Here is a 21,280-nt window from a genome sequence, read left to right on the forward strand (position 1 = left end):
AACTGACTGAAATGTACATTTTAACCACTTGCTAAGTCAAAATTCACTACGGAGTCTGACCACATTCCTTGTGTCTAAACCACTAGATCACGCAACACAAAGAAATTCTTTTTTTCTGTATTCAACTTTTCTAATACACCTTATCTGTTGCTGCCCTACTTTCAAAAAAACATCCAGGGCTGCTTCATTAGTTTTCCAAATGTAAGCCTATCCCATCTAGAAAAAGCCCATGAGGTGGGTCATCTCCAGCTTACAAATCATGTGAGTCTGCTTTGCTATTATTGCTATTCCCCCCTTTGGCTGCATGTGTAGACCCAGGTGTAGGTACCAGTCCTCTATTTTTAGCCACCTACTTGCCCAGTGCTCAATCCAGCCTGTGTTAAGAAGATTTAGTCTTCCTGCATCCTCTTTCTTGTCTGTGTAGAAAGCTCATTTCTATTTAAAGAAAACAGCCTTCCATGCTAAAAACGCATGACAGGTTGTTAAAAGGAAGTAATTCCCAACTAATTTCCTGGTGATCAGAGGTAATTTAAATGAATAAAGCCAGAACAGCCATATGTTGCTGAAAATATCAGTACAGCTATAAGCATCTTTGACTAGTGAGACTATTTGGCTGAAATCGACAGTTGTATAATCAGGCCAGGACTCTACAGGCGTGCACGAACACCACATTAGTGACAAACAGCAGCTGAGGTCAAAACATTGCTGAGTAAACCATGCATCCACAATCCATCCAGTGTTTGATCAGTGTAGTGTCATACTGTAGGTTATTATTCTTTTCTTTTACATTGGATTTAAGATCAGATCTCTCATGAATGCTAAACAGGTGTGAATATAAAATCTTTTTCATTGTCTTCCACATATGAAACTTTGGCACAAAGAAACACTACACTACAGGCACTCAGTCATTTATTGTTTTCGATTTGCTGGCTGCTGGTGCATTTAGCCAGTGAACCTTCGAACCATCCCCTGTCCTACAACACTGGGGTAAAGACTGACGATCAGGGTATACACAGGAAAAGAGAAATTAATGCAAGTTCCAATATTGAGGAGGAGAAAGCATGGATGGCACTTGGAATGCTGCTGAGAGGGTCATGTGGAAAAAAAGCAAAAATATAAAGGAGAGGGACATGCAAACCGCCAGTCTCTCTCTGCACTCAACACAGGCACTCATGCTTGAAAGTGAGTGACGACATGCAGCGAGGCAGTCGCTAAAAGCACTGCAAGGCACTGAATTTTTTACACTGCAAATAGTCTACAAGCACCAACTCTGTGGGGAAACCTCTGTTGGACATAAAAGCACAGCCGTGTTATATATTCAGATGCTGAGTATGCAGGTGTACAACACAATGATTCTACACCTCAGTGAACAATGAACAGATCTTAAACCTTGGGAAAAGACAAAGCTAGATGAAGTCTGTAATTTCAGTCGCCTACATGTCCTAAGAGAGCATGTGTGGTGTAGAGCTGCAGTGATAAGTTGATTATTAGTTGAGAGAAAAAAAGTTAATTCTATTGTGACAACTGATAAATTGCTTCAGTCATTTTTCAAGCAAAAATGTAAAACATTTGCTGGTTCCAGCTTCTTAAATGTAAGGATTCGCTTCATTTCCTTGTCATTTATGATAGTAAATGAAGAGTCTTTGGGTTTTGAAATGTTGGTTGGACAAAAGAAGCATTTTGAAGATTCACTTTGGGCTCTGGGAAATTGTGATGAGCAGTTAGAACATTTTTTCACATTTCACAAGTCAAACAATTAATCAGTTAATTGTAAAAATAATCATCAGATTATTCGAAAATGAAAATAATCATTCGTTGCAGCCACAGTTTGGTGTGTGTCGCAGGGGTATAACTGCCTAATTTACATTGTTATCAATCTAGATAGTTACTCATTGGCCTGTTTTAGACTGCTGCTAGTGTGTTCACACTGGAAAAAGTTTTTTTTACATTCACTGTGATGGTTTCTTTGTTTTTTTTTCATGTTTCAACTACGAACATTTCTAAAGGTTTATGTTGTCAGTGCTCATCAGAAGCTACTCTCATAGCAGTGTTGCTGCAGGTCCTGCAGCCCACAAACAACACTGACAGTGCAGCTAGCAAACACCTAACTGGAAATAGCCATGGACATAAGAATGGTAATGTGCGAACATGAAATAAAGTGTGTGCACTGCAGTTTGCCTTCAGTAACAGCATTTTCAATCTGTGAGCCAATCACATGCAAGGTGTGTAACTCAATGACTACCTTCTGAGGGTGACCTCGAAAGCGCCCACCCACCAGCATTACATAACTTTGCATCTATGGGATGCAATATTCATGTGGACAGAGGCTTGACTGCAGGCACAGGTAAAGACACTTACCGCCATCACCAGCTCAAAGGGATGCTTGTACACCCGCACAGGTGACTGATACTTCTGCACCATGATGGGGATTACAGCAATGCCAACAACCTGACGAGCAATAAGAAAAAAATCAATCAGAAATGATAGAATATACTATAATCATAGGCATTTACAAAAGAAGAAAAGCTGGGATGTGGGGCTGCATTTCATTCACTCTCGGCATCATCACAATAACCGTGTGCTGAGTGCCAAATTGATAGCATTATAGCTGCATCTGGCCCTACAACAGGAGTCTCAGCATGTAATTAAGCAAAGGTGTATTTTGGCTTACTGCTTGAATGATGCCAGGTGCCTGTGTCTGTGTGTTTGTGTTTTGGCAAGCAGCCCTACGAACTAGAAAACCATGTAGTGATGGGCTGCAGAGGGGAACTCTCCCGAACCCTGACTGAGGAGCTTACTGATCAATAGATGCAGCATTTCCCGTTCATTTATCAAGTTGTACCACTGCAATGGCTTATCACTGCAAACTACCGGGGGTATAACTACGCCAAGTCCATCTACTATCTCTGCAGAAGCTCAGGTCACAGCTACACACGTCAACACTGCATGTAATGATAAGAAAAGGCAGGTGCTATTATTGTTTAAAATGTATACAGCACATTCCACATGACGGAGCATTTGGGTAGAGGCTAGACAACAGGATGAGTAAAAACATATGAATAAAAGGAATCTTCTGTTCACTTGACCTTAATGGTTAAAAGACTAATGCATATATGCTTTTATGACACCTAAACAGAATGAGGTGTAAAGACAAGGGCTCTGCTAACTCCAGGCAAATTGAAAAGAGGTGCAAAGTGTGGCTAGAACTTCATGTTCTAAGTTTGTTCAGCCTGCTGATACATGTCTGTAACTCCTGCTATGCAGTGATGGGAACATGGCTGCAAGGAGGGGTGTGAGCTAACGTCCCAGCACTACTTACAGAGGGATCAGGGCAGGCGGACTAATAATAACCGTGCTAAGACAGACAGCATACAAACAGGTCGCCACAGTGTTCCTCTCTAAACAACTCATATCTAATGTTTGCTAGGGCAACACATTATTACCGTCATGCTTCAGGATCTGTCTGCAACTTCGGAGACATGTCAAAACAAGACAATTACGTTAGTGACACCTGTGTTTGCACCATTCCACCACAGTTTCTCTTTCTGAATACCTGGCACGATCATGTCGAGTGATTGGCATGTGTTATTATCTAATCACATTATTATTTCCAGTGTTTATGTACGTAACTGTTCTATCTGTTTTGGTGTACAATTTTCTCAGGCTTTCTTTTTGGGTCAATTAAATTGCTAGTTAAGCGCTCATGTTTAGCTGCTGTGGCTCCTGACGCTTGTTTTGGTCTTCTGTGAAATGCGTTGATGTGTTAGCCAGCAGTGAACGGGAGTCGGCTGTAACGTTTAACAGTTTCACCGAGCCACGTCTGAAAAAATAAGATACTTCTTTTATCTTCAATCTCTCTCTCTCTGTTATGCCACTGGTTTAAAATTGAAAAAAATAAAAATAAATAAAAACAAAAATAAAATCTCGATGACAGGTACTGCAATTTTTCACACAACCACCTGACAGTGTTTCAAAATACTTGCCACGCCGACTTGTTAATGCTAGCTTAACAGACTTGTGTATATATATTTATATTGTTATGTTTTGTCCTACTCTTATTTTTAGTAGATGTGTCATACACCAACTTCACCACAACAAATTCCTCGTATGTGTAAAACCGTACTTGGCAATAAAGCTTTTTCTGATTCTGATTCTAGCATAACGTTACACAACAGCAAAACACAACAGCGCTGGCTAACAGAGACTAGCCCGCAAGCTAGCGCTAACTTTAGAAATTGCTGTTAACAAATAACCAAAAAAAAAAAACATAACTGGTGCTTACCAGTGATTCAAAGAACTAAATAAATCTGGGCTGGTTTAGTCTGGTTAGTCGTTGTTTCTTCTGAAAGGGCTATCCGAGTAAACTCCTGCCATTCCCCTCCTCGGCTCCTCACTTCGCCGGGTCTGGATGGTGAGCTGAAACCAGAAGCTAACGATGGTTAGCTTAACTGTGCTAGCTGGTCATGTAGCCGGAGTAAGTAGCAAACAGGCTGAACGTGGGACAAGTCCTCCTGATAGCCGCACTCACCGGCAGGGTTGTTAGAGAGATAAACTATGTATCCTTCACAGTCCACTGTTAAATTCCGCCTGGACAGACGCAGTGTCGGCACAGGAGGACAGTGTCCCTCTCTCGGCGCTTCCCTCCTCTCGTACTCATGCCTGTGCTGCTGTCGCTCCTCCCCGTTTTAAGCTCAGTTTTTTTCCACCTCTCAGGGCAGCGCAGTGCCAGCGTCATGCTCACAAAAAACACTCTCTGACCACATCTATTCAAGTAAAAGACAAAACAAGAGGGCAGCCGTCTCTGAGCAAAGCAAATAATCAGGACAAAATGATGTGCATGTCCAGTGACGGCATTATTGTTTTATTTCAAAGGATGTGTTGTATGAATAGCCGGACAGATGAATGAGTGACTTATGAAACAGGCTAAAGCTGAGTGCGACCCTGTCTTCTTCATGCATTTCATCAAATGATGGGGACAGCTTGTTTGGATTTTTATTTTGCAGCCATATCAGCAGCGGTCACCAGATTGATATCGTGTTTCCTGTGTAGTGTAATGAATGATGTGTGTCTGCTATTCCGAAAGACCAAAGATTTTTTCAATGACCAGGTGGGTAAGACTGTCATTTCACCCAAATATATACATACACCACAGCCTTGAGCATGAACACCAGGTGAAACTTGAAGCCAATCGGCTTATTCAAAGGGGCATCTCAGTGATTTAGAACTGCACTTTGATAAACTTGGGAGACACAATTTTTAAAAACAATCGTCCAAATATGAACATCAGAGGGCCAGATATCTTAAATTTGAGCTGCTAGTGTGGGGCAAGCTCACTCAACCTGTGGCACATTGTCCAAACTCCACACCTCCAGTGTCTACTAAACAGACCTTTATGGGTAAAATTGGTTTAAAAAAAACAGCCATGCTATTGTTTATGCAAATGTTACAACCTCTTGGTTTTGAGCTTTAATTCCTGATAAGATAATGGAAAGCAATGAGTGACACCAAAGACACAGCACTCTCTTTCCTTCAGCTGTTCAAGATGATAGAAGGTGGTGTGTCTTTCCCGCAGGACTGTCTCTGGTTTCATCTGCCCTGAAAGATGTGTCACCTTGGCACGCTGCCAAACCCCCAAATACCTTGTGTAAATGGATCCAGCCTGAACCATTTTAGGCCATAGGTAATCAATGCTGCTGTTGGAATCTGTTGCTGTATTGCTGACATGTAAAACGAGCTTTGTAAACAAGTGCAGATCCCATATACAAGCCAGCTAATTTACACACCTGAAACACAAGACCTCTGCTGTTGTAAATCTTTAAACAGGAGTTCATTGTAAAGAATGAAAACATCGAAACGAAAATGAAGTGAAAAACACATTAGTGGTTCCTCCATTAACAATCAAATAATAGAAGTATTTATATTTTCATGCATAAATTTGCTTTATTGAAACAGTTGTTGATAAATTATCCTCATTATGAACTCATGTTTCATGCGCAAATGTTTCCTTCCTCTGTTGTTGCACAAAATGTCTGGATTTTGCAGTGGCCTTTAAGCTTCTGTTTAGTTCTCAGAGTTAAATACACTCACATCCTAATTATGTAAGGGGTTTAGCAGCGATGGCGGTGGATGATAGCACTAAGGCGATTGTGTTTCAAAGGGCAGGCTAGTTGAGGTTGTACCACTTACGCCACGGTCTGCCACCACACCAAACATTAAAGGACAACAGCTGTGACATTGACAAGGCAAAAAAAAAAAAAAAATGTTATTGTACAGTCACATAATGTCTGGCTTGACAATGTGTTTATGGAGAAGGTGATCTGTTGTGATTGCATTATCATGAAGTAACACACCATTCATACCTTTACCATGAACACAGGATGTGTCAGTAAATATTACAGCTTTGGCTCAGACTGAGTCAAGGTCAAAAGGTCATCATGTTGTGTGCTGTTCAGTGGTTCAGCGAGAGCAAATTTCACCAACAGAGCGAAACAGAACATATAGTACACATCATTAAGTGAGGTGTACAGTGGGCACATTGGGCTTAAGGCTAAACACTGTGTTAGTGTGACATCCCAGGTTCATATACAGCATGAGATTCTTGCCTCAAGTCATCATGCACCTTTTCTTGTATTCCTTTTCCCTTTACTACCTTCCTCTCAACAGTCTGACAAAGGCAGACAGCCAGGAAAATCATCTTTATATATCATGTACTTATAAATAATACAAATGAACTCATGTTTATTTCATAATAAGAATCATTTAGAGAACAAAAACTGTGTGTTTGTGGATTTTGTCAAGTTAGCTGTGCACAGTTTGATCAAGACCATGTGCTCTTATTGAAATATATGACAATAGTAGCTTCTACGGTGGCAAATGGTGATATGCTGATCAATCACATGAGCACACAGCAGAAAATATTGTATGGAAAGAGAAATGATATGTTGTAGCTTTGAGAATATTTTAAATGAATGAGCAGTGTCCTCTAGTGGGCAATGACTGCACTTTGAACAAATTGCAATTAAGGAGGCATTAAAGGTAACACTGGATAATTCACAAGTCTTTTAATTGCATCCACATTTCCCCTCACTTGCATATTTTCCTGCAAGGAGAGAAGAAATGCGGAACTATTTGTCTACCATTTCCTTGTGGGAATCTCTGATTGGCTTCTGTTTAAAGGACTCTGTCCCTTCAGATCTATCTAATCAATGGGGTGAATACTAAGGATTTTACCAAATAAAGCTTCTCTATTCGTGTAAACATGCACTGTCTTTCCTGACTGAACTTATGTTACGTTTTCCGACAGTTGTAGATAAATGTACAGGCAGTTTTTCATCATTCAGTCTTATCAACCAGTTTATGTTATAGCCATGCTAGCCACATGGCTACATGGATGACAGTGTTGGTTCGTCCACCACTTTGGTCCAGATTGATATACCTGAAGGGTGAATCCTGCTGACTTTGGTGATTACCCTGACTTTTCATATAGTGTCAGCAGTAGGTTAAATTTTCTACTTTCCCAGTGAAATATATACATTTGCAAGATTCTCAGACTAGCACCATGTGCAGATTGACATTTGTGGTCTTGAGTGAAATGTCAATGAAAAAATGAAATCTGGTGCAGACATTCTTGACCCTCCTCAGGATGAACTGTCATAACTTTGCTGATCCCTTAATTTTGTATCTAATGCCCTCATGAGGTCAAAAGTTTAATTCATATGATACTTCAGTCAGTGACGTCATACCTGTGAAATTAATGACATACTTAACAGACCGGAAAAAGCAAAGACAGATAAAATTCAAATTCTGAGACAAAATCTTATCCCCACTCAACGCAAGATAAACAGAAATATTTCTTTAAATTGACTATACAGCAAAATGTTGCTGTTGGTGTTGATTCTGATGATAAAAGCTATATCTGCAGTCAATAAGGCTGCAAGTGACAATTATCAATATTGATGAATCTGCCAATTGTTTTCTCGATCAATCCATTAATCATTTTGGCTATGAAAAGATCAGACAGCTCAAGGTGGCATTGTCAAATGGCGTGTGTTGTCTGACCGGCAGTCCTAAAAATCTAAAGCTATTAAGTTTCATGTGTGACGAAGAAAACAATCAAATTTTCACATTTAAGAAGCTAGAACCAGCTTCTTTGGTAGGGCCAAATGACTAAATAGATGGGTAAAATGATAATTCCATTATCAACACAGATGATGATTAATTTTCTGTCGATGAACTGATCGATTCATCGACCGTTCATTGCACCTTTTCGGCATCATTTCAGTACCACTAGCAATACCAAAACACAACCACCAGAGGGACTCAATAAAAAAAGGAAAAAAAGCAGTATCTTCATGCAACTGATTCTTTAAAAAAAATGTATGCCTGTATGGATGTTTTCAGGGTAGTTCTTTGAAGATCATTTAAAGCTCACTTTGAAGTAACTGGAAGATTGAACGACATCAGGCACAAAAAGCAGTTTTAAAATACACCCACAGTCCTGCTGTTTAGAAATGTGAATAGATAGACAATAGATACAATATGTGTATTTGTCGTCCATTTATATTTTATCGCTGGGTTATGGCTGACATTAATGGTGTTATCGTACCCCAGTGGAACACAGACATATCCTGCAGGTGTGCACGAGCAGAGAGCAGCATGAGTGCAGGAAGTGGTTTTCAGAGTTCGACAAACCGATCGCAGAAGGAAGTGCAGCCTCTATTTGACAGGAAACCGATCTTAACAGTCAACAGTCCATACACCCACAGGTAGCTGGTAACAAGTGGATACTGTCCCTCGTTTACTTAAAAAGTGCTTCATTGCACATGGTATTAATAATAGTTACAGGTAGTATTTGTGTGCCAGACCTGTACCTTTAAGCTTTTATTAGACAGGAGAAATGTTGTCCTTGGTTATTTATGTCATTCAAATGAGTATACTTCAGAAAATAGGAACATTAAAAGCAGATAGTGTATTTGAACCATTTATTCATTAGAGTCAACAATCATTTAGTTCTTGACACTTTTTCATATATAATGGAAAACAGACGTATAGAATTGAAGCTATATCCTTGTCCTTCAAAAGGCATCATCTAAATGAACCGAGAATGTAAAACCACATTTCTCACACTCATATTGTGACAGACTAAACGACTCAATAACTGACAGACAAACGGGTTTCCTTTGAGGTAAGCTACCTGCAGCATGCCTACATCAGATTACACTTTGAAAAAAGCATATGTGTACATTGCTTTGAGTTTGGATGCTTTGCCACTAAAGGCTGATTTCAGTGATGTATCAGCGATGAATTTGTAAGAAAACCTTGAATGTTAAAGCAGAACAGGAAGTGAGGAAGAAGGGAAGTATTACTTGAAAACATAGAGAGCAGAAAAATAGTGAGATTTCTGTAAATATACATGAACTTCTCTGTGCCATTTCATGAGGAAGCAGGCAGCCTGTGAGCGAGACGAATTGGGAGCTGCAGCAAAGCAACCTCATTCAGAGCACCATGTTGCATGTTGTTGCTTGATGACGTTTTGCAAGACAGGAAACGAGAGAAGCAGTGAGACAGAACCAGAAAGGGCACGGACTACTTTCTCATCCTTAGCAGTAGTAAATCAGAAGTGGAGCAGGCGACGTCTCCTATGAAGGTATTTCAATTTGAATTAAGTTTGATGCGTCCTTGAGAAGAGACAAAACTTGAGTCTCACACGTTAAAAATCTGAAATGGGTACTGAGGAGATAGATTTAGATCCTGTAGCTCAACAACCACCAGAGGAACAGGGATCACCGAACAAGGAAAAGGAATCTTCGGTGGAGCCTCCACAAGGACAAACATCTGACACCACCGACCCCCTCAACACGTACAAATGGCATACCGGCTCCAAGGGAGCGCTCAATGAATTGAAAGAAGAAGAAAGTGGAGCAGTTTCTTCTACATCTACTATTGAGAAAATTCAGAAGGCCTCCACCAACAAATGGAGCAAGATGCAAAACTGGCGCAAGGCTCTGAGTGAGGACCCTGGGGACAAAAATTCATCCAGCGGGAAAGGTGGAGAGGGAGCCAAGTCTGACAAAGGCACCGGGGGAACCAGAAAGAATCCATTCAGAAGGGCCCTGTCCGAGCCTCCTGGGTCACTGTTTGCAGTTCTGTCGCCATCCTCCACCCCTGTTAGCCCTGCTCATGCAGCTTCATCATCAGCGGCTGCAGAGGCGTCAGGGGTCTCCTCAGCAGACCCCTCACAGAAGGGAGGTGGAGGAGCACTCTTGAAAAAGTACCTGAGAACTGTATCCCAGAAGCTCAAAAGGCCCAGGCTGCAGAGTCGGAGCAGCACGCCGAACTTACTGCCAGGTAAAGCCATACAATGTGAGAGTATACCTATACTCAAACTTCATTAACTCCACTACTCAGTCTTCCAATTTCATGTTTAAGATTAGCACAGTCATTGGCATGATAAATGTTGATCTTTCAATCAAATCAATTTATGGTAAAATGTGAATCCCCACAAATAAGATGCACTCAGCAACACTACAGTAGGTGCGGTATGTGTGACTTTTTTTACTGACACATTATAAATACAGCTTCATTACTGTTGAGGGTATTTCAACTCAGTAATAAAAACATAACCTAAGAGAAAACCTGGCAAACTTTGAACTTAAGGAGGAAAATAATGAGTGAAAAGTATCAAAGGGAAACTGGAACATATTTACTTTGAAATTAGAGATAAGTGGAAAACTTATTTTCAAAATTGCCATTTCAAAATTTCAAAATTTCACATAAAAGCACAGACGCTGAAAGATCTTGAAAGAAACATAAAAAAAAATTACCGACAGACATCACTCTGTTAACATATCATGGAATTAGAGCTCGAGAAACAACTCTTACAAATATGATGGCATCTTGTGCTCAATTAAATTTCATAAAGTTTTGTTTAGTTTGAGCTTTGCCTGTATATTGGAGTGAAGGTATGATCACACCTGTCAACAAATCTGATCATGACGACGAATCTGTCAGTGGCAACCTCAGGAAGCTACTTATCAGTATTCTCATCTAAAGATATATAGACTTCAAGATATCATTTTCATCCTAACACACTAATATGGACTGTCAAAATGTTAAACTGGGAATCATCAAAATGAAGATTGAAAAAATGATAAAATTATTGATTTAGTGTAAGTAATATTATTATTCAATCAGTACATAAGATCGACAAATTAGATGTCAAACTTGGCGGTAAACATAGTGTTCTGTGTAAATGTGTGAAGCAAGAGTAGAGGCGTTAAGGAAGGTAGTAATCTCAGCCCTCCCCTTTTCAAATGTAAGGAAATGACCAGAACTGGACCTACAGTGTAAACAACTGCTGGTGTCACTTTAACAAAAAAAAAAAAAAGAAATCAAGTGTCTGTTACATGCAAATGATGTGGTCGTTTTCCCTTCCACTGAAAAAGACTTAAACAGAACTGAGACCTTCTTTATCAGCACTTTCAGACCCTGACGGTGAACATGACAAAGACCAGACCCATCACCTTCCATAGGGTTGCAAAAAACTGCTGAGGAATTACCCAGAAATTAAATGTAGCTGTAACTGTAGAGCTAACCAATACCTCTGCTCATCTAGAGCTACAAACCACTCCCTCAGAAAACTTCCGCTCTGCTGTGAAGGAACTAAAAGCTAAAGCAATACAGGCTTACTTTTAACATCCTGAGAACATAGCAAATGTAATGAGTTCATGAACCAACCGAGCTGTATGGCACTGAAGTCAAAATCCAACTAAAACCCAACACACAGAGTTCATGAGTCTAAAAAGAAAAAAAACATTCATTGGTAGCGAAAGAGTTAAAGGATATCCCAGTGAAGAATAAATAAAGGAATATTGTACGTGCAAGATATCGTGGCAAAGCTTTTAAAAAGGAGAAAACTGAAACCTAAGTACCATGCAAATACATGTTGAAGGACGTGTACATCAAGAAAAAACTACTGAGAAACCACAGGATGTGCGTAGCTCATCCTGGTGTGTCATGAAAAGAGAGCGATACCATCAGTAGCTCTGGCAGCTCCACAAATGGGAGTGGCCAAGTGCTCGGGGAGATAAGTGCCATCATGCCATAATTACCAAAATAAATAACAAACAAGGGTCAGCATGTGCCTGCAATTACAGTATGTTCCTGCAATATCCATTCAACTATAGAGTTGTTTCTCCAAGAATGAGGGAAATTATATTGTTATTTATTTTGCCAAATGCATCTACATTGTGACTGTATGGTGTGGATAGACCTCTTTCAATTGTGTAAATTCTCTGTAATTCATGCGCTGATATTTATCCATGTGTGTACATGCTTGTGTGTGCACATGACTGCTTGTGTAGCAGATGTTGATGAACTGGCATCACCTGTACCTACCAGTTGTACCCTCCCAAGACTACAGTGGGCCCCGCCTCAGGAGGTCCCCTTATGGGACATTAGCAACTGTATCCTTGAAGATGGACAGATTCTCATTTCTCCAGAGGAAGAGGTACCAGCACAGACCTCCACACCAATCACCAACTCACGTTTAACCGAATGTCTATTACACCTGCAGACACAGAGCAAATGTGAAATATGTGTGTGTGTGTGTGTGTGTGTGTGTGTGTGTGTGTGTGTGTGTGTTTTTCTCAGCCTACAATGTGGACCCGAAACCGTGTCAGCAGTTGCCTGTCCAACCTCAGCATGCAGAACCTCGTAGATATTGACGCAGGTTAATACATCACACACACACACTCAGATAAATATAAATTAAGCAAAATAAAGAACAAAATTGTGTGTTTTAAACTGCAGTAAACACCATGTAAAGCCATCAGGAAAAGTCTGACCAGCATACCAGTTACTGACATCACAGCAACGCAAAGTATGATTCTGCAGACAGTCACAGAGGAAATAGCTGAATGTTTATGCGTGCGAGTGATTGTCAAATCGCTTCCTCTGTGTTTTTTGGGGAAGATAACATCACGATTGGGTGTTCTAGCAGTCCAATGAATGCTTGTGTAGAGAGAGAGAGAGAGAGAGAGAGAGAGAGAGAGAGAGAGAGAGAGCATAGTCAGTATTTGCTTCCATTGAACTCTGTTTTTTTGTTCAGAAGAAGGTCTATAGGCACACTGTGGAAGATCACAGATCCTTCATTAATTTCAGCTAGCTGGCTCGGGTCACCATCACCATATCTTAATGAAGAGAAGGGAAAATCTTAAAGGGACAGATATCAAAATAGACTGTGACACACCTCTGGACTAAATGATGGGATTTAGACGCTGGATTGTTTGTGGTGGGGCTTTGGGTAAGCAAAAAAGAGAGAAAATGTGTCTGACAGTACTCTACGCTGTAAACTTTTACGTTCACATCTTTGACTTTATGGATATCTTTCCCTTAAAACTGAAGGGTTAAAAAGGTGATGCTGCGGAGACCAATCAGAGGATATCTTGGCAGAATGTGATTTTCTAATTTCATCCTCTACAAATCTTTAAATGGGTTCCAATTGTAAGTGTGTCTGCCAGTTAACTTTTAGATAGTTGCAGTTCCAGCTGAAAACCACATCCTGCATGGCTTAATCTGAAAGTATTTGCTAATTTCAAAGCCTTGACTAATATTTTGAGGGTTAAGTCTTTCTTCAGTGGAAGTGCAGCAATGAGTGCAGGCGGTGGTTTCGGAACAGTGACAGGAATGAATTTTGACTGGGATATTTCTATGTATAAAATTGTCTATATTCACAACATGTTAGAAAATTTAAAAACATTGACATAAAAATAGCATTTTCAGTTCTTTATCATTATCAAATTGCTAATTTTTTGCTGATACCAGAATGTAGCCCTGACCACATGGGCCAGTCGAGTGGCCCTCGACCAAAGAACCAAGATGGCGGTGTGAGGGTAAGTGTTTTACACACCAGCGATGACAATCTTTCTGCTAGCCCTGCATTTCCTGTTGATGTAATACACAAATACTCTCATACACCACACCTGCCTTCTTCACCCTTAGGCACTGATCAAGCGACGTCTCGAGAACAGGGCCAAGAGGAATAGCAACACCCAACTAAATCCAATGGGACTGAACAAAGGAAGCAGGTAGCTCACTGTGATGTTTAAGAAGGCAAATGTTGTTAAGTCCATAAGTATTTGGGCATTCAAACATTTTAGTTGTGCTGGCTCTGTACTCCAGAACATGAGATTTGAAATGCGACTTGAATATGAGAATTACATGCAGCCATATAGTGTTCATTTAATTTCAATTTTAGCATGTTAACATGCTAACATTCACGAATTAGCACAAAACACAAAGGGCAACCAAGGACTATGGGAATATCATCTGTTTTGTAAGAATTATTTGGTCATGAACCAAAATAGTGGACAAATCTTTCAGGCAATACATAATATACATATAAACTTGTTTGATGGATACTGTTGTAGTAGATGCTGAGATATTTCACTGGATCAGGGAAAACTTTGACCTGCTGGTGGCGCTGGAGGGAATAGTTGGGGTATCAGAGAAGTCCAAGCTTCATCATCTGAGCACCCTGGATATCTGTGCTGACTTTTATGGCAATGCATCCAATAGTTGCAAACACGTCATAACCCCCATCCTCCACCCCCAGAAATACTAACTCCATCGTGGCACTTGGGAAAAACTCAGAGGATTGGCTGCAACCTCTGGGGACCATGAATATCTGTTCAAAATTTCATGTCAATCAATATCATCTTTGCATGTTGTTTTTTAAAACTAAAAACACAGTGACAAAGAAGTGGTTCTAATTTATCAATCCATATATCACATGAACATATATTGAAGTAACCTTTCATGGTACCAGCAGCCAGTGAAAGATCTACATAGCACTCGTGTCCCACGACTGTAAGAATAAGAAGTAAAAGGTTAAAGTAAATTTTTATTACACTTGACAAATCACGATATTTGACACTTGACATTTTTACCATTTCCAGTTTGGCTGACTTTTTCTGCTTTGTTTATCTTTAAGGCACTATGGTTCCCGGGAGTCTGTGTCAATTCCAGTCAGTGCAGTGGGGAGTCTAGATCTGAGTGCAGACACCAGCACTGTCATCAGGCCAGTCCATAGCTCCATCTTAGGGGAGAAGTACTGCTTTGAGGTACACTTTGACTTCTGCATTCTCTCTATGATGCTCACTCATGCTCCTCAGGGAACATCATGCAGTGCCCTCCACTGTCCAAAAAAGAAACTTCCTACCTCAGTGGGGCTAACACAACTCTGTTGGTTTCAATGTACTTACAGGTGATAAACTCTGAGAACACCCACTGCTTTGGCTGCTCCTCAGCTGCCGAACGTGATCGTTGGATTGAAGACCTGAGGCGGGCTGCCCAGCCCAATAAGGTAAGCCATTAGCTCTTTGTTCTAAAAATGTAACATGCAAAGTTAAAATGCTATTACAATGAGCTAAATGCATCATTGTTCACAGGATAACATTGAGCGCACAGAGAACTCCTTGAGTCTGTGGGTAAATGAAGCTAAGGATCTGCCACCCAAACGGCGTTACTACTGCGAGGTGCACCTGGATGGTACCTTGTTTGCCCGCACCAGCAGCCGAGCTGTTGGTAAGCCGTCTAGCCGCTCCAGCTTGGCAGCGGACAGCTCTACTGGGTCTGCTGGAGGTGCTGGGGCCAGTGGAGGTGTGGCTGGAGGATGTCAGTTATTCTGGGGTGAATTTTTTGAGCTAGACAACCTGCCCTGTGTCTCCCAAATCACCCTGCACCTGTTCCGTGAGGAAGACCCCAAGAAAAAGCGTCACTCCCGAGATGAGTCCAGCCTGCACCCACTTGGCAGCGTGGCCATACCTCTAAATGAGATCAGAGGGAGGACCTATCAGGAGAAGTGGTATCCCATCGCCCCATATAAGGCCTCAGGCACAGCAGGGAACAAAGAACTGCTGGGGACACAGGCTTCACTCCGCATCAAGGCCCGTTTCCAGAATTTGCAAGTGTTGCCCATGGAGAAATACAAAGAGTTTGCAGAGTATGTGACGGTGGATTATGTGGAAATGTGCAGAAGCCTGGAGCCACTTCTGAATGTGAAGGAGAAGGAAGAGCTGGCAGGAGCCCTGGTCCATGTACTGCAGAGTATTGGCAAAGCCAAGGTGGAGGATGAGTATCATAGAAAATGTGTAAAATCTAACTGCGTCATAGTTTACAGCAAGAAAGACTAACCAGACATATGTTATCTTTATTGAATGTGTATGCCTCAGGAGTTCCTCATTGATTTGGGCAGTGCAGAGGTGGAGCGTCTTGGAGAGAGGGAGGCACTGATCTTCAGAGAGAACACACTGGCCACTAAAGCCATAGATGATTATATGAAGCTGGTTGGCCAAAAGTACCTCATTGACACGCTAGGTAGGGCAGTTCAGTGCTAAAGGCGGCTTCTTGTAAATTATATTGGTTGGTGCTTTGTTTTCACTGAACTATCCTTTTCTTTTCATTGCAGGGGACTTTATCAATCGTCTTTACGCTTCAATGGAGAACTGTGAAGTTGACCCTCGTAAATGCCCTGCGACTGAACTGTCAAACAATCAGAAGCATTTGAAGGAAGCCTGTGAGGAGGTGGTGCAAAAGATTATTAAGATCCATGGGTGAGAGAAGAGAGGCCATCATTGAAAAATATATAAAATAATATATTAAATGTTTAGGTCAGTACTAGGCTGTAGTATTTGAGCTGATGAAAAAGTCACATTCACAGAGCTAATGTGTGACATTTCTTGCCTTCAGACCCTTTCCCGAAGAGTTAAACAAGATCTTTTCCAGCTGGGTGGAGCTGTGTGAAGACCAGGGCAGACCAGAGATTGGCCAGCGTCTCATCTCAGCTTCCCTCTTCCTTCGCTTCTTATGCCCTGCAATCCTCAGTCCTTCTCTTTTTGGTCTGACACAGCCTTATCCAGAGCCAAACACCCTGCGTACCCTCACCTTAACCGCGAAAGTCATCCAGAATCTGGCCAACTTCACCCTGTGAGTGGCCTCATATCTGCTTGTCCACTTTTGTGCATTTTTACCTGAGCAAAACATCTTTTGACACACTGAAAAACTAGAAATAAGAATGAAGACATTTTCTTGATTTACCTGAAGTGGCTTAAGTAAATGAAATCTTTTGTCCTGATTCAGGTTTGGAGAGAAAGAGGAATATATGCTCTTCATGAATGAATTCCTGGAGCAGCACTGGGATGGAATGAGGACATTCCTCCAAACAGTGTCTAATTTAGACACTGAAATCCCAATGACTTCTTTCGATGGTTATGTGGACCTGCCTCTACGCTTGGCTGTGCTGCATGGCCTGCTGGTAGACATCATCTATCAGAGGGACCAGGTAGGACAGTAAACAAATAAGCCCAGTTTGGTAGTTAGATCTACAGTTTTGTGCAACTCTCACAGTATTTATTTTTTCACGTGTACTTGACCTTTAAGCTTGTGTACAATTGGACGAGTAGACTGTTAATCATGGCATATCTATTCCAGTGTTCATGGGTGAATTTGGAGACTCACATACACAGAAAATACTGTAACCTTGATTTTGGTGCGGCTGCTGGTACCCCCTAACCCTAAGGGCCAGGTTATGCTAAAAAATAATTAGTTTGTACAATATGTTGTCTGACTACATCGGAAGGCACAAGCTGTTCTGAATGGCCAAACTCAAAGGCAGGATGAAAAGGTATCATCATAGAGAGAGCTGACAAAAAAGAGCGCTACAGAGAGAAACACAACCCTTGCTTACTGTCTCACCTCCGCACACCTAGCTGACCAATTACTGCATGAAGTGAGTGTGAATGACAGGTTGACAGTTTTGGAAAGTAACAGAAATGGTTGGAAGCAGAAAGATGTGATCTGTATCCAGATGTTATTTGTATATAGAGATCGTTTTGGATGTTTGCAAATAGACAGTTTCATTTCAGTCTGGCAGACTAGCTCCAGATGTAGTCAAGCACATCTGACTACATTCTCACTGACATGTATAGCTTGCCTAAATGGCATTTAGTGTGCTAAATGGGACCTAACATGCTGTTTGTTTCTTCCTCAGGACACAGTTGACAAGCTGCACCCTCTGCCTTCGATTCTGAACCAGATTACAGAATCCCTGGGCCCTGAAGCACGTCGGATAATAGTTAACAGGTATGTTTACAGTCTATATCTTTTTTGACTTGTCAGCAATTTAAGATAACACTTTATTGATCCCATGTTAGGGAAATTCACTTGTTACAACAGCAGAATAAAAAGGAGAGATAGAACTTGCAATCTGTTATGAACTTGAACATGGTGATGTCACATTTTACTGAAGCAACTGCTTTCTTGCAGCCAAATGGGACAAGCCAAGCCAGTGTATGTTCCTCCTAAAGACTTGGGCAAGTACAGCCCTCACCAACCATCTCTTCAGCAGCTTCCTGTGGACTCCAAAAGCCCACGAGATGGGTATGATAGTTGTGTGTTTGTTACTGGGTCAGTCAGTATTGCTTTATAGACATCAATAATCATGAACGCAATTTCTGAATGCCCCTTAAGTTTTCGCACCACTGATCCATCCACCTATTCATTCAATTTCTGCCATTTATCTAGTATGGCTCGTTGTGGCTACCATGCAGGTATGTCAGAATTCCTTAGATGCTGGACCTCCAGTTTCCCTCCCCTATAACCTTTTGGCAAATTCAGAGGTACTCCCAAGCCAGATGGCATATGTAATGCCCATGGGTCTCCTTACAGTTGGACCTGCCTAGAATACCTCCATAGGCAGTGTCAGGGAGAGATCCTAATCAAATGTCAAATAATCTCAACCGGTCCCTCTTAATGCCAAGGAGTAAGTGTTCTATTCCAAGCTCATTCTGCATGTCTCAGCTGTTCACCATATCAAATCACAGCTTAGCTCTTTCAATCAACGCCCCCAGAGCTCATGACCATTGGGAGAAGTTTAAAGTAGATCAAATGGTAATTCAGGCCTCTTTAGACAAGCCAGTATAACTATCGCTTTGGATGGCAGTACAAGTGATTAACACTCAAAATTTGATCTTTTTCATCCCAAACAATTACTGTACATATTGTCACGGATTCGCCTTAAGAATCTTTATGCATTTTAAATATCACACACATCATGTGAAAAGGAAGATTCACTGTATTTTACTGCAGTAAGTCTGTGGTTTATATTATCAGTAGACAACACTGATAGGCAGGTATCCTTTACTCAGTTCAGGATATATACATAGACACAGAGTGTACAATACAGGTATACTGTGGGATTGTTTAACCTGCGTATCGTTTGATACATGGCTCTGGGAGGATTAATACATTAATTAATTCATTTAACAGGGATGCCAGAACTCGGAGGAGTATAAGAGAGAGGAAGCCGGTAACTAGAACTCAGAGTGCTCCACACAGACGTCCTGGTCACGCAAAGCAAGCCTTAAAGAGGCAGATAAGTTCTGAAACTTTGCCAACAGCTGACCCTGAACAAGAGATCAAGGCCAACGAGCTATTCATCTCATCACCGGAAACTGTGAGTACAAAGAGGAACTGTGAACTTAGCTCGGCTTGGCTACCAAGCTGCACAGATCATGCACTCATGCCACTGTAAAAATACTGCAACAAATACCTCCCCTTTTAGGGGTAGACTATTTTGAAATATTACATTTTTTCTGCAATACATAAACTTGTTTTTTAATCAATAGTAATACTGTGAACATATTTTGACATGAGTGTGAACACAGAGTATGACTTTGTGTGGTTAATTAGAAGGAATCATGTCTACAATCCTTCACTGTGTTTCAGAGTGTCAGTATCAAACGTCCACCTGCACCGGTTCCCTGGATCAAACCCAGCCACAACAGGGAGTCAAGTGAGGTGACTGAGACTGAGAATGAGGAGTTCAGCTTGTTGGATAAAGTATGTCAAACCTCCTACTCACAAAATGACATAATTCTGGCTGTATAGTATATTATTTCATTATCATTTCATTAAATGTCAATGTCATTTACATACCAGCATGCTCAAGAGCTATCAGAGCTGCGTCTGGGAATAGAGCAGGTGACCGAGCGCGAGCTGGACATGGCAAAGCGCCTGGAGGACTTCATTATCCAAAGCCAGGACCAGAATGCAATGCTGCAGGCTGAGGTGGACAAGCTCCAGAATCTGCTAGCTGTTCGAGATGAGCAGCTCGCCAGTGCCACCTTCAGGTAAGACAGTAGAGTTAAACAGTAACATGCATATTCCGTTTGTCAGCCAATGTATTTAGTTTTCAAATGAAATTTATTTAATTTTGCCTGCAGTTTGCATGTTTTTACATATGTGTATTCTGTCTGCATACTCTGTCTGTTCACCTTATAACTTTAATTCATCTCAAAGATTAATGAAACTGTTGATGCTTCATTTGGATTGGATGTGGAAAGTAGTATGCTAGGCTGTGTTCTGATTGTTACTACTAATTATCAGTAGATTATTTGACATTTGATTTGCTAATGAGGAGCGCTGTGCTTGTTCATGTACTGTAAGCGTCTCCTCTATCTGTGTCTGTCACAGGCTTGGTGTGATTGAGGAGGAGCGGGAGGAAGATGAGAGGAAGCTGAGTGTTGCCATTGCAGCAGCTGAGCGAATGAATGTACTGGTAAGACAGACAGACAAAGACAATTATTAAGCTTTGTTAAAGGAATAGTTCACCTCAGCATTCACCATTTTAACCACAATTGCATACACATGAGTCAATGGAAACATGTTTTCTATGTGTTACCAGGAGGAGCAGTTTGCAGGCCTGCTGAAGGACCTTCAGCAGCTCAGTGAGGCCTACAACAGTGGCCAAAACAACATACAGCATCCTGAAAAGCCACAGATCAACAGCAATTGAACCCTAACCATAAAAAGATTTCGAGCTGCAGTATCACAGTTTCATGTAAATACATATATAGAGCTCATGTGGAAATGACTGCCTGCAGTCATGATTACGGTTTTCTGATCAGCTCTATGCTTATTTTATGAACATATTCAAAATGGATGTGAGTGGCGAAACTATGTCTGAGGTGAACTTGAAATCATAAGGATTTGTCTGCATTTCAGCTTCTACAGTATCTCTGCTACAGAAATGTTTTACTTGTAAACCTCTCTGATAAATAAAAGAACTACAGCCTAAAGTGTTTCTCTCAGTGCATTCTGCAGTGGGTCATTGTATACATACTATATAGTTTTGAGGTAATTGTAACCCACTTTGATTGAGCTTTATAAGCCTCTCTATACTTCGACTTCACTACATTTCAGAGGGAAATCTTATACTTCA

At 41.0% G+C, this 21,280-nt stretch overlaps 2 protein-coding genes across 8 annotated transcripts in view; one reads left to right on the plus strand and one right to left on the minus strand.

Annotated features, from left to right (window-relative positions):
- LOC143319122 (SEC14-like protein 1) overlaps positions 1-4,687 on the minus strand; it is a 31,970-nt gene extending 27,283 nt beyond the window's left edge. For 2 of the 5 annotated variants that reach the window (XM_076727749.1, XM_076727747.1), the window contains exons 1-3: positions 4,283-4,394; positions 3,444-3,469; positions 2,359-2,448 (exon numbers count right to left, since the gene is read on the minus strand). In XM_076727749.1, the coding sequence (XP_076583864.1) occupies positions 2,359-2,448; positions 3,444-3,449 (96 nt within the window). In that variant the 5' untranslated portion in view covers positions 3,450-3,469; positions 4,283-4,394. Of the gene's footprint in view, positions 1-2,358; positions 2,449-3,443; positions 3,470-4,282 lie in introns of all 5 variants that reach the window. The other 3 variants (XM_076727750.1, XM_076727752.1, XM_076727751.1) reach the window with 3 other exon arrangements.
- A 4,914-nt stretch (positions 4,688-9,601) lies between these two features.
- On the plus strand, positions 9,602-21,135 carry rasal3 (RAS protein activator like 3). Of its 3 annotated transcripts, none has more exons than XM_076729516.1 (19): positions 9,602-10,347; positions 12,363-12,508; positions 12,652-12,730; positions 13,825-13,892; positions 14,002-14,087; positions 14,993-15,122; positions 15,266-15,364; positions 15,450-16,124; positions 16,233-16,377; positions 16,469-16,613; positions 16,750-16,986; positions 17,140-17,341; positions 18,050-18,141; positions 18,325-18,438; positions 19,327-19,513; positions 19,786-19,899; positions 19,999-20,189; positions 20,533-20,617; positions 20,744-21,135. In XM_076729516.1, exons 1-19 carry the CDS (start codon positions 9,723-9,725, stop codon positions 20,852-20,854), a joined length of 3,531 nt encoding a protein of 1,176 aa, XP_076585631.1. In that variant the 5' UTR covers positions 9,602-9,722; the 3' UTR covers positions 20,855-21,135. The 3 variants fall into 3 exon arrangements, with proteins under 3 accessions (XP_076585631.1, XP_076585632.1, XP_076585633.1); XM_076729517.1 differs by having other exon boundaries at positions 9,652-10,347; positions 12,366-12,508; positions 20,744-21,134; XM_076729518.1 differs by lacking the exons at positions 9,602-10,347; positions 12,363-12,508; positions 12,652-12,730 and adding an exon at positions 13,162-13,303 and having other exon boundaries at positions 20,744-21,134.
- Positions 21,136-21,280: the final 145 nt, after the last annotated feature.

Source organism: Chaetodon auriga, chromosome 4, assembly GCF_051107435.1.
Source record: "Chaetodon auriga isolate fChaAug3 chromosome 4, fChaAug3.hap1, whole genome shotgun sequence".
NCBI lineage: Eukaryota > Metazoa > Chordata > Actinopteri > Chaetodontiformes > Chaetodontidae > Chaetodon > Chaetodon auriga.

Coding starts and splice junctions, on each gene's coding strand:
- rasal3 (XM_076729516.1), top strand. CDS start 9,723: ATGGGTACTGAGGAGATAGATTTAGATCCTGTAGCTCAACAACCACCA. Junction 15,123..15,265: donor GGGAGAAGTACTGCTTTGAG/GTACACTTTGAC, acceptor ATGTACTTACAG/GTGATAAACTCTGAGAACAC. Junction 18,142..18,324: donor CGTCGGATAATAGTTAACAG/GTATGTTTACAG, acceptor GCTTTCTTGCAG/CCAAATGGGACAAGCCAAGC.